General features: G+C 48.2%; 1 protein-coding gene across 1 annotated transcript in view; it reads left to right on the top strand.

Annotated features, from left to right (window-relative positions):
• The window catches only part of LOC142295899 (protein NipSnap homolog 3A-like), a 78,132-nt gene that overhangs the window by 26,365 nt on the left and 34,322 nt on the right, over positions 1-17,445 (top strand). The window contains exons 2-3 of the mRNA XM_075339019.1: positions 13,399-13,584; positions 14,440-14,598. Coding sequence (XP_075195134.1) covers positions 13,569-13,584; positions 14,440-14,598 — 175 coding nt within the window. The 5' untranslated portion in view covers positions 13,399-13,568. The remainder of the gene's footprint in view (positions 1-13,398; positions 13,585-14,439; positions 14,599-17,445) is intronic.

Below are 17,445 nucleotides of genomic sequence, written 5' to 3'. Positions count from 1 at the left end.
ACTTCACCTGCTATGGTTTAATGAAATTAAACAATAAAGAGAAGATTATATGCATCGGTGAGTGTCACCTATATTCTTGTCTTCTCAGGATACAAACTTTTATGAACTCTGCCACGCAAGGTTGTGCACCACCTTATTGCAGAATTGTAACTATACCCCCGGTCCACGTGTCTTCCAGCTGGGTCCTTTATTAATCTATGGTGCAGAGCCACTTCTGTTTTTTGTGGTTTCATAATAAAAATAACATATGTGCCTCCCTCGTGCCAGCAGCCCGCGCTGCTAGGATCCAGACCCGCTGCGTGGCTCGAGGGATCCTCTGGACCAGAGGGTCACGCGGACACGCCGATTGAAAAGGGGGACGTAGTTGTACGGCCTTGACCGTATTCGGTTCGTGACGCCACCCACGGTGTGTGGTGAAGTGGGACACCACCGCTGCTGTTGTAGGATACCCGGGGGAGATGTAATGGCAGCCAGATGTTAACCCCTCCGTGGGTAGGGATGGTTGCCCCAAGGCCCAGTGTCTCTGTGGAGGGTATGGCGATGGCAGGGGCTTGCGCGCCCGGATGGACCAGGGGATGTTTGGTTACTCACAAGTAAAAGAATCACACGAGTCTTTTGGTAAATCAAGGTGCTGGTGGCCAGCCGCCGCAGCCAGTTGTACTCTGGTCCCCCACCCGGGCTGGTGGTCGCCGTCTCTTCCTCTGCACTAGTTGTGGTTGTGTGTTTGGACTTCCCAGTATGGAACACGGGAGTCCTCTCCCGGCTTTCTGTGTGCCTGAGGAGCTGTGCCCGCTGACCCATGGGATCTATGGGCCCTAGCAGTTGCCCTATCCCTTTCTGTGGGTGGTTGTCTGCTTCTGGGACTTTGGTTGGGACAGGACCTATAATCCTGCCCTCAATTGGTTGATTAGCTAGGCCGTTGGTTGCGGTCCTGGCTTCAGGGTCCGAGTACCCCCTCTGTGCACGGTTTGCGGTCGGGTCTCGGTACCGGCGGGCTCCAACCCTGCTCCGGTCCTCCTCGGATCTGCCGAGCCGTCTTCTAATCTCGTGCTGACGGAGACCACCGTCTGCCACCTTAGCCAAGGTCCCAGGGATCAGACCCTGGCATCGTTTAACTTGAACTTCTCCTCCACTGGAGCTACACCTAGCTCCAGCCCACACTCCTCAACTTGAACTACAGACTTTTTCTCTTACTGTTTTCCCACCCCAGGCTGTCTAGACCCCTAGGTGGGCGTTCCCTAACCGCCTGGTCCCGCCCACTGGTGTATCTGTCTTGCCCTGAGGGGGGTGACTTGGGTTTCGGGTCAACTGTATGTAACCTAGGTGAGGGAAGGTGTTATGCGGGGGCCTATTGTGTGACTACCTGGTTTTGCCAGGGCGTCACATTCCCCCTTGGTTTAATACAGACCGTCCGCGGGCTGTCCGACCGCCAACATTTATTTAACAGGAACTGAAAAGAGAAAAATAACATTTTACAAGCATAATAACAGTGGTACATTTTGTTTTTCTTCCCTTGCGGGAGGCACTTTTCTTAAACGTTACACATGCAAACCGGGACGGGATGGACTGGGTCCTTCTCACCTCACTCCCACCCAAAACAACCTTACCCCCCTGTGCCACCGCTAAGCATAATGGTGCGAACCCCTTGCCCAAGTCCAGGACAGGTCCGGGTGTTGCCTTAAGGGCCGGGTAAAAAGTTCCTTACCCGGCAGTCTTTTTCAAGGGCCCCACGTTCAGGGGACCCCTGACCCTGAGGTAGCCACCAGTTTTGGTGGTGATTGGGCCTCGGCCGACTCTACCGCGGGCCCTTCCTCCAACCAGCCTCTCCAGAGACTGCAGCAGGGTGAGAAGGTTGGTCAGGGACTATTTACAAGGCCCAATAGTTTTTGGGTTGGCCTGCCAGTTCATGGCCATGGTCCATTTTTAAAACTTTTTCAAACGGGAACTTTGAACGGTTAACAGTCCCAATGGGGACTCACACTGGGGGTAGCCGGGGTTTCACTACCTACTCATTATCCTCTGTGCTGGAGAGTGGCAGAGGTAGAATTTTTCTCAAATGCTCACCCATCTTTTGACATCAAGGGCGAACCACCCCCTCTCTCCGCAATGCCGAGTGTACGTAACCAACTCTCCAGGCTCTAGGTCTCGGTCTGGGTGGCCAACGGGCAGATGAGGGGCCACATACCTCCGGGATACGAAGATCTTGGCCTCCAGGCCCGGCTCATATGTAAAACCACATCCTTTCTGGGCATTATCTGCCCTTGATAGGTTGGGCCCCGCACCCGGAAGGTGGCATTCCGGAGGTGGTCCTTCTCCATGTAGGTCCGGGTCAGCACCTCCGCTTTCCTCTTCTCCTGGGCGGTGATCTCCTTCCTCAGCTGGCGCCGCTGCTGCTCCCAATACGGGGCTCCAGCCTCGTACTCTGCTTCCACCTACGCGGGGGTCGGGCCCAGCCGGACACCCTCCGTGCCGGCTACGACCGGCACCACAGGCAATGGAGGGTTCCACTGTGTTGTGGCCCGCTTTGCTGCCCTACAGGTGCATCCCGGCTGTGCCTCAGCTGGGACTGGGAATTGGGGAGCGGTTGGCGTCTCAGCTGCTACCGACTCCCGGTTGGGCACCACCTCTGCTGCGGCCGGGCGGACTGCTGGGGCCATCATCGGGGTTGCGGCCTGGCTCGGGACCGGAGGGGACGTCTTCCGGGCTTTAGTCTGGCGTGGAGCTGGTACGGGTGCCGGGGCGGTGACGTGCTCGCGGCTTGAGGATTCCGCTGGCGGGTCCTCATGGGCAGATGGTACGAGTACCGCTGCCGTAGCTTGTGGCAGCGGACCGAGCGGGGGTCGGCCACAGGTACGGGCAGTGAGGGAGGTGGTGTGGCGGACGGGGGCAGACCGAGCCCCTCAGCCTGGTGGGCCGGTTCCGGTGGGACATAAAGGTGTGGGTCGCTTACCCGCTCCTCTGAGGTCGGCTCCACTTCACGGGCCCGAACGGCTGCAGCCAGCTCCACTATCTCGGCCATCCATCGCTTCAGCAAGAAGCTAGCCTGAGCCTGGATCCTGCGGCACATGCGTTCGGTCTGGGATTCCACCCAGTCGGCTCCTCCACTGCTGGTTTGCCAGACTGGTCGGCCATGTTTCGCTGTCTGTGTCCAGGAACAAAAGGGTCGCAGAGTCCTGGCGTCTCTGCCCTTTATCTGTTCAGGTCAAATGCTGCAGACTCTTCGCCCGCCCCCCCTTGGTCTTTTGCAAGCACGCCCTCGTGTGGCAGGTTAGTTTTGTTTTCGGCCTCAGGGTGTTGTTTCCTTCCGCCCGTGCTCCCAGGGGACGGGACTTCAGCTTCGCGCCCTTTCTCGGGGGAGAAGACGCTGGGCTGTAGTTTTTCGTGCCTAAAAATGGTGGCAAAAATGGCGACTTCTGAAAATTTTTCAACGGATCACCGCTGACTGTCCAATGCAAGGCGCACTTCAACCAGGTAGGTGGATGGGTTTGAATCCTGTTCGTGACGCCAAGTTTCGGGGTGTGCCGCCCCCGTGCCAGCAGCCGGCGCTGCTCGGATCCGGACCCGCTGCGTGGCTCGAGGGATCCTCCGGACCCGGGGGTCACGCGGACATGCCGAATGAAAAGGGGGGTGTAGTTGTACGGCCTTGACCGTATTCGGTTCGTGACGCCATCCACGGTGTGTGGTGAAGTGGGACACCATCGCTGCTTTGTGGTATACCCGGGGGAGATATAATGGCAGCCGGATGTTAACCCCTCAGTGGGTGGGGATGGTTGCCCCGGGGCCCAGTGTCTCTGTGCAGGGTATGGCGATGGCAGGGGCTTGCGCACCCGGATGGACCAGGGGATGTTTGGTTACTCACAAGTAAAAGAATCACACGAGTCTTTTGGTAAACCAAGGTGCTGGTGGCCGTCCGCCGCAGCCGGATGTACTTTGGTCCCCCACCCGGGCTGGTGGTCGCCGTCTCTTCCTCTGCACTAGTTGTTGTTGTGTTTGGACTTCCCGGTATGGAACATGGGAGTACGCTCTCGGCTTTCTGTGTGCCTGAGGAACCGTGCCTACTGACGCTGACCCGTGGAATCTATGGTCCCTGGCGGTTGTCCTATCCCTTTCTGTGGGTGGTTGTCTGCTTCTGGGACTTTGGTTGGGACAGGACCTATAATCGTGCCCTCAATCGGTTGATTAGCTAGGCCGTTGGTTGCGGTCCTGGTTTCAGGGTCCGAGTACCCCCTCTGTGCACGGTTTCCGGTCGGGTCTCCGGTGTCGGTACTGGCGGGCTCCAACTCTGCTCCGGTCCTCCTCGGATTTGCCGAGCCGTCTTTACAGTCTCTTGCTGACGGAGACCGCCATCTGCCACCTAGCCAAGGTACTAGTGCTCTGACCCTGGCATCGTTCAACTTGAACTTCTCCGCTGGAGCTACACCTAGCTCCAGCCCACACTCCTCTCAACTTGAACTACAGACTTTTTCTCTTACTGTTTTCCCGCCCCGGGCTATCTAGACCCCTAGGTGGGCGTTCTCTAACCGCCTGGTCCCGCTCACTGGTGTGCCTGTCTTGCCCTGAGGGGGGTGACTAGGGTTTCAGGTCGGCTGTATGTAACCTAGGTGAGGGAAGGTGTTATGCGGGGGCCTATTGTGTGACTACCTGGTTTTGCCAGGGCGTCACACATACACTGTAAAACCAGACTTTCCCGTCCATCTGAAATGAAGAGTGCATGGGAAGACAGGTCAAGTGCACAAAGTGGTCTTTTTTCTCTTGCGTGCACAACATAGGTGGCCAATGGAGCTATGTTGCTGTAGAGGTTGAGAAGTTGTGGATTCCTCAACTATTTAGTCCCTAAATATCTAGGTCTGAATGGCTGTCATGTGTAAGAGCAGCTATGTGGTAATATGACCCGTGCCCTCTATGTTCCTGCTGGGATTGACCTCTATGAATCTGGGCCACTTCAGTGTTTTTCATCTAAGGTCATGTACAGAAGTGTTCGGTGTCCTTGGAGTTGTGACTGAAGCTTATCAGAGAGCAGACCTTTCCCTGCTGAGTCGGAGCCTCTCTGCTCCCGGTATTAACATGCCATACACTTCTCTGGAAATCTGTAAACTGCCATGGTATCACAAGACCCAATATCCAGAACACCTTGAAACATAAAATGACACAGACGCCAGAATTGTGGAGGTCACCCAATAAATAACTGACGTAAATAAATACCAGTAAAGCTTTTATAGATCGATAACCAAGTTGCTCACCCCTACTATAATGGTATGTTCGCACGTTGCGTTCTGTGCAGTGCAGACCAGAACGCACCCTCTAAAACTGTAAACACTGCATTTTGGATGCATTTTGCATGCGTTTTGGATGCATTTTTTGGAGTGCGGTCCCACAGCAATTCAGCTCTGCTACATGCCCGCTGACAGCAGACAGTCGGGCGATGAGAATGAACTCGGATGAATTTCACCTGACTTTATTGTCATCCCGCGGCTCTGTCTGTGTCGTGTCCTGATTAGCGGTCACCCGTGAAAGTGACCGCAAATCACATGAGTGACTGAAGTGAGCAGCGCGATCAGTGCTGCCGGTACTCAGGTTACCCGCGGCTAGCTGGAGTTCTCCACCCGAGACCGCAACTCACCTGTGATGTCATCGCTGATCGCGCAGCTCACTTCAGTCACTCGGGCGACTTGCTGTCACAATTGGAGAATCCAGCGGTGGCCGCGGGTAACCTGAGTGACGTCATCGTTGATCACGCGGCTCACTTCAGTCGCTACGTGAAGCTGAAAGAGAGCGGTCTGGTCTGTGACCGCTCCTGTCAGCTTCATGTAGCAGAGCTGAGAGCATTGTGGGACGTCGTGTGGATTACGCCGGACCTGTATGGGTATTTGGGGGTTAAGTGGTGAAAGAGGGTGGGGGTTTTGTTTTTTATTCCAAATAAAGGATTTTTTTCGGGTGTATGTGTTTATTTTCTTTAACTTACAGGTTAATCATGGAAGGTATCTTGGGAGACACCTGCCATGATTAACCTAGGACTTAGTGGCAGCTATGGGCTGCCATTAACTCCCTATTACCCCGATTGCCACCGCACCAGGGCAGTTCGGAATGGGCCGGGTAGAGTCCCGGGACTGTCACATCTAATGGATGCGGCAATTCCAGGCGGCTGCTGGCTGATATTGTTAGGTTGGGGGGCTCCCCATAACGTGGAGCTCCCCATCCTGAGAATACCAGCCTTCAGCCGTGTGGCTTTACCCTGGCTGGTATCAAAATTGGGGGGGACGGCACGTCGTGTTTTTTTTTTTAATTTACGGCACGATATAGACCCGCCCACCCGTGGCTTCGATTGGTTGCAGTGAGACAGCTGTCACTCAGCGTGGGGGCGTGACTGACTGCAACCAATCATAGGCACCGGTGGGCGGGGAAAGCAGGGAATACGAGATTGAATAATGAGCGGCCGGCATTTTCAAAAGAGGAGAAGCCGCCAGAGCTTTGTGACAGCCGTGCAGCACCGCGCTGGTGATCGGGGATCTGTGAGTATGAGAGAGGGGGAGAGACCGACTGACGGACAGAGAGAGGGACAGACAGAGAGAAACCGACGGACAGAGAAAGAGACCGACCGACAGAGGGAGATTGACCGACATCCACAGAGACTGAAAAGACCTGCATTTTGCTTGTCAAAAAAAGCATGCAGAACACAACAAAAATGCAGTCCAAGTGCATTTTGATTGCGTTTTGACCCACATCATTGATTTCAATGTGTGGAAAACGCGGCTACAACGCACAAAAGAAGTGAAATGCTGCTTTTTTTTTTTTTACGCAGCGATTTGTGGCATCCAAAACGCTGTGTTTAAAAACGCAGCGTGCGCATTGAATTTTCAGACTTCTCATAGACTTTGCTGGGAAAGCTGAACGCATGCAATTTGGTACTGAAATGCTGCAGTTCAAAACGCAGCGTTAACCCGGGAAAAAACGCAACGTGCGCACATTGCCATAAGACCTTTAGGCTATGTGTTAAACAGGCTTTCTCTAAATTAAGCTTTTTATCTTCATTGTCTTGTGCTAGGTTCAAATAATAAACTTAGATGCCATTTAACCACTCCAGGTCCAGCACTGGTAGTTTTATTGAAAATACTAAACAAACATCTCGTTTCATCGTTGGTCCTGCACCTCGTCAGGTTCATAAAAAGAATCAATGATTTACAACTGTAATACCATACATTCCTTACCATGTGAAGTGAAGGGGATATAGTGAGACAGGTCAAAGTGTAAACCTAAATATACGGTCTCATTCAGACGTCCATATTTAAACACGTTCATGAAAGAATGGTACAGGTGTCATTGTTTTGTATCAGTGTACGGTCTATGAGTCCAATTTTACCATTTGTGTGTCATCAGTGTTTTTCGCATATGCGTAAGGAAAGAAAGAAGTGACAAAACTTCTCCTATACTTTGAATGTTAAACACGCAGAGTACACTGTTTCCAGCTATGTGCTGTACATGATTTTCACGGACCCATAGGCTTGTATTGGCCATTGTCATCCGTTCTGCCAGAATAACACTGATATGTCTCCGCAGGGTTGGACTGGGGTGTCTGGGGCCCACCAGAGGAATTCACTCCAGGGGCCCACCCTACAGCGATATGCAAATACCTGTTAGCCATTATCCCCGTTATAGTGGAGCATCGATGGTGAAACACAGGCTCCTGCACATCTCCTGTGCACACAATAACTGATGTACAATCACAGTAATTTGCAGTAAGGGGGATCTTTGGTGACAACAAGTTATCACTGATCCACAGGTTTGGTAGGTGATAACTTATTGAATGAATGGATCAGGTGATGAGTTGGACATCAGCTCCACTTTCAAGGGGATAAAAGTTGCAGGATCAGTGCAGGTGCCAGCAATCGGTCCCCACAGATTAATAAGTTATCACTTATCTTTAGGCCACGTTCACACGTTCAGTACTTGGTCAGAATGTTACATTATTATTTCTAAGCCAAAACTAGGAGTGGGTGAAATGGGCAGAGGTGTTTCTATTATACCGTATTTTTCAGACTATAAGACGCACTGGACCATAAGACGCACCCTGGTTTTAGAGGAGGAAAATAGGAAAATAAAATTTTAAGCAAAAAATGTGGTCATGACACACTGTTATGGGGCGAGGATCTGCTGCTGACACTGTTATGGGGGGTAATGTCCCCAAATTCTCTACTAAGGTACCCCATCCTGATAATGAGCCTCCTGCCTTGTATATGATCCCCATCCTTGTATATATGTCCCTCATCCTGGTATAGCCCTCATCTTGCTATATACTGCCATCCTGGTATAGCCCTCATCCTGCTATATACCCCCATCCTGGCATATGGCCGCATCCTGCTATATACCCCATCCTGGTATATGGCCAAATCCTGTGGCACACAAAAAAAAAATAAACGTTCATACTCACCTTTCCTCGCTCCACACAGCATCTCTCCTACTCCCGTCTGTGCCAGCAGCAGTGCCGCTGATCTGTGTGGAGCTGGCCTCGATCCCTGCAGCATCACGATGTCCTCCTCTCTGTGCCGGCCGCGGCTGTGTGTGGACACGTGCGCACAGGGATGACGTCATCGCTGTGCGTAACGCTAGTCTTCACACACAGCCATGGCCGGCACAGACAGGAGGACGAGCGATGCTGCGGGGATCATGGCCGGTGAGTATAGTGATTCACTGCACCCCGCGCTGATGATTATGCGCGGGGGGCAGTGAATATAGCCGCGCATGATCACTCCAGGCTGTAGTTGCCAGGGGTGAACATGCAGGCTGGCTGTTTAGTATGCGCACATCCCCCACCCATCAACTCGCCCACCTGTCAGCGCTGGCTTCAGCGCTGAGGTATTATGGGCGGGATGATGGGCGTGTATATGAAATGAGCGGGCCCACGTGGTCACGGCAGGTGCTGCTGCAACCTGCTCGTGCCCCTGATTACCCGCACTACTGCAGCACCCTCATTCCCTACAGCCATGCCCTACATTCAGACTATAAGATGCGCCCCCCACTTTCCCCCAACATTTGGGTGGAAAAAAGTGCGTCTAATAGTCCAAAAAATACGGTACTTTTCCTCACATTTTACCACTCACGGTTTTGGCTACAAATACTGATGTAAAATACTGACCAAATACTCAACATGGGCACATGACCTTAGAATAGGTAATTACTTAGCATATTTGCTACAGATTAGAATTCATACTAAGCACTTCAAGAGACCATATTCAAATCAATATATCAATCTTTATTCACATAGTTTAAAAACATAAACACTAAACAATTACGACAATTTAAAAATTCGACAAAACAGGGTGTAAGGTAGAGGGTCCACCATAATTCATTAATTTAGTATCACAAAATATTTAATGAAATTCTCATATGTATTTCTAAATGTCACAAAACACTTCAATTCATAATAGAGCTTTGTTTAATCCATTCAATTAAAATATGATCTGCATGACCTCTTTTATTCCTTAATATTACAAATATTCATTTCATCATTGCAATATGTATAACCAACAAGAAAATACACTATCTCTTTCCACTTTAGTGCCACAGAGTGTTAAATTCATGTCAGAAATTCTGATAGTCTCGAGCACTTATATTCATATGTACCATATATTATCTTGTATATTTCTTATTTTCAAACATTTAAAAGTTAGAATCTATACTGCATTAGTGTCGCAGTGTATTACAGCCAGAGATGACATTTGCTGAAATCTATTAGATGGCAATAGAGAATAGAATCCTACCTATTCCCATAAGAGGAATTAGGAACAGCCTCTCAGGCAAGGAGTAAACCAGACAGTCATTTTGATCAATATTAAAGATACTTTACCTAGGCGGACCCTCCCCACACCACTCCAACGATCGTTTCAACGTATCTTCGTCAGGGAGTCCCTGTAATACACTGCGACACTAATGCAGTATAGATTCTAACTTTTAAATGTTTGAAAATAAGAAATATACAAGATAATATATGGTACATATGAATATAAGTGCTCGAGACTATCAGAATTTCTGACATGAATTTAACACTCTGTGGCACTAAAGTGGAAAGAGATAGTGTATTTTCTTGTTGGTTATACATATTGCAATGATGAAATGAATATTTGTAATATTAAGGAATAAAAGAGGTCATGCAGATCATATTTTAATTGAATGGATTAAACAAAGCTCTATTATGAATTGAAGTGTTTTGTGACATTTAGAAATACATATGAGAATTTCATTAAATATTTTGTGATACTAAATTAATGAATTATGGTGGACCCTCTACCTTACACCCTGTTTTGTCGAATTTTTAAATTGTCGTAATTGTTTAGTGTTTATGTTTTTAAACTATGTGAATAAAGATTGATATATTGATTTGAATATGGTCTCTTGAAGTGCTTAGTATGAATTCTGATTGGTAAAACACTCTGAGACCACATTAGTAGTTTTGTGGATAGATGATAACTTCCTTGTGAGTAAATTTTGCTACAGATTAGTAGTCACAGGACAGGGTGGGGTTAAACATCCAAGTATTTAATCTCTACTGGAAATAATCTTCCCTTTATTGATAGAAAGTGACCTCCAGACACAACACAATCCACTATAGCAAGACCAATAATACCACATACAAGAGAGAACTACCGTCACACCATGACCAATAACATATTACCACCCCATAGTAACCGACTATTACCACATACAAGGGAGAAATACCTTAGCACTATGACCAGACCACATAAATGACCAAATACCACGTACAACAGAGAAATAACACCACACTGTGACCAGACCACATATTACCACCGCACAGTGCCCAAATAATGTTACAATAATGATCATGAATAAATAGCACAATACTAATAACACTAATATTACCATCAGTGCCATTATACACAGGAGCTCTGTATATAGTGTCAGTGTACAGGTAATACAGTGATCACCAGTAACATTATACACAGGAGCGGTGTATATAGTGTATAGTGTGTGTGTACATGTAATACACTGACTTACCAGTAACGTCTCTAGCTGAAGTTATTTATCTTTGCTTTCTCTCTTCATCCGACATTGACCGTCATCACTTGTTCCTGCCATGACACGACTCTGCAGAAAATAACACAGTCACCTATAGCTGCTCACTGACAGAGCACATGCCTCACTTTTCACCCAATTTCTACACCACGTCAGACTTTTGTTCCCCCATGGAAGACAGTAGCCTCAAAATTAAATTATATTACACCGGTAATAATGTCCCCTAATTTGCCCCTACAGTAATTATCTCCACTATTTGCTACCAAAAACCAATAATGCATGTTGCTCGTTCTGGCCCCATATAGTAATAATATCTCCCATCCTGGCCCTCTTTATTTAATAATGTACCCATACTGGCCACCTTTATTTAATAAAGTCTCCCATCCTGGGCCCCTATTTTCCCTCAAATGATTGTTGACTCCTAAGGTGGGGAGACAGAAGCTGGCAGTGATTCAACGTGGGGCTCCCGTGGTGTCACAATGTATTGTGAGCCACGAATCGTGATTACTGACAGTGCTGAAACAGTGCCAGCACCAGAGGTGAATACAGGGTCTGTTATTTTAGCTGGGTGAAACAAGGGGAATCAGAAGGGGTTGTTAATTGCTTCCTGCACAAAATATCCACCCTACAAAATAGCCCCACAAAGTGCCCCTTTCTATAATGTCCCCCCAAAACATGCCCTTTCTATAATATCTCCCCCATACTACGTCTCTGCATAAAGTTCCCCTCACTCCTCGTTAAACTAATTATACTATGCCGCCTTTCATAATCTCTTTCCTAATTGTCCCATCCTGTCCCTCATTGCCCTATCCTGTTCCCCACTGCCCGATAATGTCACTTGTAAAGTGACACCGCTCCTCCCCTACCACAGCCCCTGCATCTAAACTGATTCTCTGTCATGTTCAACTCCACAGGAGCGCTTACATTGTGCCTGCACGTCCTCTTCCTCCATGCGGCCCCAGTGATGACAGCATGTCGGTGCGGTGCTGAGGAGCTCCTCTGTCCTGGCGCTGCACTGTTCAAATGTATGCGCGCCTGAAAGACGCGCATACATTTAAATATGAGAGGCGAAGTCTGCAGGTCCTGTGCGCACCTCATTTTGTGCAGGCCTGAGGATCCCGCAGTGCAAGGACCTTTGGTGAGTCACATGACTGTGATGCCACCACAGGTCATTCTGCAACTGCAGAGATCGCACAGAATTTGTGCGATCACTGCAGTTTATGTTGGAAAGGTTGGCGGGCCCCTCAGAGCAATGGGGCCCAGTCTGCCCGCTCTAATGCTGGCCCTGAGAAACACCCCTGCCCAGCCCACAGTAACAAGCCCACGGTACCCTGCACAATATAAGGCATGGGTGCTCACTGGGGCCCCTGGACCCACCGGAGGATTCCTCGGTGCCCCGGTGGGTCAGTCCGACACTGTGTCTCCGTGTGTTTTGCACGGACACGTGATATGTACCTATATGATACGTACATGATATGTATGTATATGATAGGAACCTCAAGACCCACCTCTTCCAACAAGCCTACAACCTACAATAGCCCTCAGTCCAGTAGACCACTGCGCAACCAGCTCTGTCCTCACCTATTGTACCATCACCCATTCCCTGTAGACTGTGAGCCCTCGCGGGCAGGGTCCTCTCTCCTCCTATACCAGTCTGTCTTGTACTGTTAATGATTGTTGTACGTATACCCTCTCTCACTTGTAAAGCGCCATGGAATAAATGGCGCTATAATAATAAATAATAATAATATGTGCTATAAATGTATGTAACACAAACATCTAAATGAGGCCTAACATAAAGGGCTCATACAGACGGATGTAGTCCGAGTGCACTCCAAAAAACATTAATGACACTTAGACCAAGGTTATTCAACGAGTCAATGTACATATCTGATTATTTTCCTTGGTCCAAATGGGCTGAAGAAAAAAATTACCGCATGCACGCATTGCCTCTGTAAATCGGATCACACTCACCCATTAGATTCTAGGGCTCCGTGAAAAATGAAAATAGTCTGCACTATGATGCTATTCTAGTGTGTGCTGATTTTCATGGACTGACTGAATGGAAGAAGATGGAGACATTTTTTGTTTTCCTTTTCCAATCTTCTCCACATCCGAGAAAAATGAATCCCACTCCGATCAGTCTGATTACCATAATCGGACCGTCTTATCGGATGGAGAAAATACGGCCGGGGGACACTAGCCAAAGACACAATTTACATCACCCTCCAAAAAGCTCAAGTATACTGTTGTGCTCCTTACATGTAGGTGTATGATGGGAGTGAGTTTGACTATGTTTTATGAATTTTTTGCACCCTATCTTTTCTTTTTTTTTTGTTTGTACTAGTTAAGTAACAAAACGTTTCTCTTTAGGCAACAGCTGCATTTGCTACATGTCCTCGCCAACATGACACTACCTTATATGAATTCCGCACTTACTCTATCAAGCCGTCAATGATGAATTCATTCATGGAGCTCACACAGGAGAACCTTCATCTGCGTACCGCTCATTCAGAGATGGTTGGCTACTGGACCTATAAATTATGGGGACTGAATTAGGTATTTCACATATGGAAATATGGTATGATGCTAATTTACAAATGATAGACTATTTGACATCATGCTGCTCAATAGTGTTTACTGATTATCGATCACTATTTCATGAAAGCTGACCAGCCTATTCCTGCAGGTTCTTCTTTTCTAACCACTGGCAATCTGGCATGATCGCCAGGGAAGTCACTTCTGTCCATATATTTCTCTTGCATGGACCCGATGGACGTGCTGGGTCCATTGGAGCAGCTCTATATTCTGTTTCGTAGATGGAGGTTCCTACGTCCATATGTTTCTGTTGCAAAATTCCTGGCAATAGTGATACGTCAGTCCTGTCTCCAGGAAGATTATTCTTTCTCATACCTGACACCACTCCTTTAGCTTCATCAATGTTAGTCTTTAGATTTTCTAGCTTCATGGTGTGTCGTATTGTTTTATATCCCTGAAACAGGAGTGATCAATTCTTGATTCTGTGCTCATGGCTGTTAAAATGAATCCAAGTACTGGTTTAGTGCTTGCAGATTGATGAAACTTTACTATGAGTGGTCATCCCATGACTACAAATATGTGAATTGCGGTGTTGCAGTTCTATGCTGACTAGCAACTTTACCTTCTTCTCGCAATATTCTGTTGAGAGAAGTAGATGAGAAGCTAGCAGACTGCACCTACGCAAATCACATACTTGTGATAATGTGAGTAGCACTTGCAATGGAAATAGACAGGAACCCCAACAGCACGCATATTGCACACTGTCAGGATTCGGTATTCTGCAGTCAAATATGGTGACTGTAGAGATTTATGAGTGGCTCTGCTGAAAACCCCTTTAATCTGGTATGCTAACCTAATGAGTCAATTTTTCTATAGACAGCTTTACACATCGAACAGCAGTACGCTCCAAGCTGGCTCAAGACAAATCATGGAAGGAGAATTACATATCTAAAGCACTGCCCATGATGGACAAACAAGACAATGAGATTGCTTATTTGTTACCTTGGTGTAAACTTGAGATACCTGAAAAAGAAGGTTAGTACTATTCACTTCTAGTTCTATTATAATGAGTTACTAAAGCCCACTTTACACGTTGCAATTAGTTGTACAATCGCATTTGCGATGTGACACGCCCAGGTTGCATACGGGATCTATGAGATTTCATGTTGGTCGTTCATTTGCTGTCACACGAGCGTTAGTAGTCTATGTTAAATTGGTCAATTTTGTGTGCGATCCTTTAGATCATGTGTTCTGTGACGTATGCATTGAGCACCTTTTTTTTTTTTTTATTTATTGACTTGCCAAGCGTGTGTAATGTGGGATGCGTTTTTACTATGTCATCTGCCATTCAGCTCTGCTACATGGCCGCTAACAGCAGACACAGACAGCCGTGTAGCAGAGCTGAATGGCAGATGACAGCAGACACAGAAAGAGCCGCACGATCAGAATGAACTCGGGTGAACTTCACCCGACTTCATTGTCATGCTGCGGCTCTGTCTGTGTCGCGCCCTGATTAGCGGTCACCAGTGAAGACTCACCGGTGACCGCTAATCTCCTGAGTAACTGAAGTTAGCAGCCCTCTCTCATATACTCACCAATCCCCGATCCCCGGCGCTGCACGGCATTCTCACTGCTCCGGCGGCTTTTACTGTTTTGAAAAAGCCAGCCGCCCATTAAACAATTTCGTATTCCCTGCTTTCCCCGCCCACCAGCGCCTATGATTGGTTACAGTGAGACACGCCCCCACTCTGAGTGACAGGTGTCACACTGCACCCAATCACAGCAGCCGGTGGGCGTGTCTATACTGTGTAGTGAAATAAATAATTAAATAATTAAAAAAAACGGCGTGCGGTTCCCCCCATTTTTAAAACCAGCCAGATAAAGCCATACGGCTGAAGGCTGGTATTCTCAGGATGGGGAGCTCCACGTTATGGGGAGCCCCCCACCCTAACAATATCAGCCAACAGCCGCCCAGAATTGCCGCATACATAATATGCGACAGTTCTGGGACTGTACCCGGCTCTTCCCGATTTACCCTGGTGCGTTGGCAAATCGGGGTAATAAGGAGTTATTGGCAGCCCATAGCTGCCAATAAGTCCTAGATTAATCATGTCAGGCGTCTATGAGACACCCTCCATGATTAATCTGTAAGTTACAGTAAATAAACACACACCCGAAAAAATCCTTTATTAGAAATAAAAACACACACATATACCCTGGTTCACCACTTTAATCTGCCCCAAAAAGCCCTCCTTGTCCGGCGTAATCCAGGATGATCCAGCGTCGCTTCCACCGCAGCTGCATGGAGGTGACCGGAGCCGCAGCAGACACAGCCGCTCCGGTCACCTCCATGCAGCAAATGAACACAGCCGCGCGATCAGCTGCTGTCACTGAGGTTACCCGCGGCCACCGCTGCATCCACCGGTGGCCGCGGGTAACCTCAGTGACAGCAGCTGATCGCACGGCTGTGTTCATTTGCTGCATGGAGGTGACCGGAGCGGCTGTGTCTGCTGCGGCTCCGGTCACCTCCATGCAGCTGCGGTGGAAGCGACGCTGGATCATCCTGGATTACGCCGGACAAGGAGGGCTTTTTGGGGCAGATTAAAGTGGTGAACCAGGGTATATGTGTGTGTTTTTATTTCTAATAAAGGATTTTTTCGGGTGTGTGTTTATTTACTGTAACTTACAGATTAATCATGGAGGGTGTCTCATAGACGCCTGACATGATTAATCTAGGACTTATTGGCAGCTATGGGCTGCCAATAACTCCTTATTACCCCGATTTGCCAACGCACCAGGGTAAATCGGGAAGAGCCGGGTACAGTCCCAGAACTGTCGCATATTATGTATGCGGCAATTCTGGGCGGCTGTTGGCTGATATTGTTAGGGTGGGGGGCTCCCCATAACGTGGAGCTCCCCATCCTGAGAATACCAGCCTTCAGCCGTATGGCTTTATCTGGCTGGTTTTAAAAATGGGGGGAACCGCACGCCGTTTTTTTTAATTATTTAATTATTTATTTCACTACACAGTATAGACACGCCCACCGGCTGCTGTGATTGGGTGCAGTGTGACACCTGTCACTCAGAGTGGGGGCGTGTCTCACTGTAACCAATCATAGGCGCTGGTGGGCGGGGAAAGCAGGGAATACGAAATTGTTTAATGGGCGGCCGGCTTTTTCAAAACAGTAAAAGCCGCCGGAGCAGTGTGAATGCCGTGCAGCGCCAGGGATCGGGGATCGGTGAGTATATGAGAGAGAGGGATAGACTGACATGGACTGAGAGTGAGGGACAGAGATAGTGACGGACTGACAGAGATTAGTGCATGACAGACATTGTGAGGCGCTTCAGAACGCAGCTTTTCAGCTGCGCTCTGAAGCAGACCTTTTTGAAGCTGCGGTGCAGAGCGCACACCTGCGCACATAGCATCAGACACCAAAATCGTATGAGGGATGTCACACGTTACAATTGACTAGGTTCGTGCAACAAAACGCTCAATTCTAGAGAATGATACGATGTGTTTGCGATCAACGGTTTTGCGTTCAATCCTGATCGCATGTAGCTGTCACACGCAGATACCTCACAAACGATGCCGGATGTGCGTCACTTACAACTTGACCCCAACGACGGATTGTGAGATATATTGAAGCGTGTGTAGCGGGCTTAACTAAGCAAATATAACTAGACTTAACAATTATCTTTTTTTTTAATCTCAATTAATAAATAGGTTTTACTTTTAGTTGAACCATTTTTCCAGTGAATAACTGTATTGTTTTTTCTATGTTTGAAAGGATCTTCTCCTACTTTAAAGGTTCTTGTCAATGGGCCCATAGTGATAAAACAAAATCATATAACCAACTTCTGTACAAGCATCAAGTGTCCGCT

This window comes from Anomaloglossus baeobatrachus, chromosome 1 (assembly GCF_048569485.1).
Source record: "Anomaloglossus baeobatrachus isolate aAnoBae1 chromosome 1, aAnoBae1.hap1, whole genome shotgun sequence".
Classification (NCBI taxonomy): Eukaryota; Metazoa; Chordata; class Amphibia; order Anura; family Aromobatidae; genus Anomaloglossus; species Anomaloglossus baeobatrachus.
Note: the sequence above shows the minus strand (reverse complement) of the source record. Positions and strands in the feature narration are given on the sequence as shown.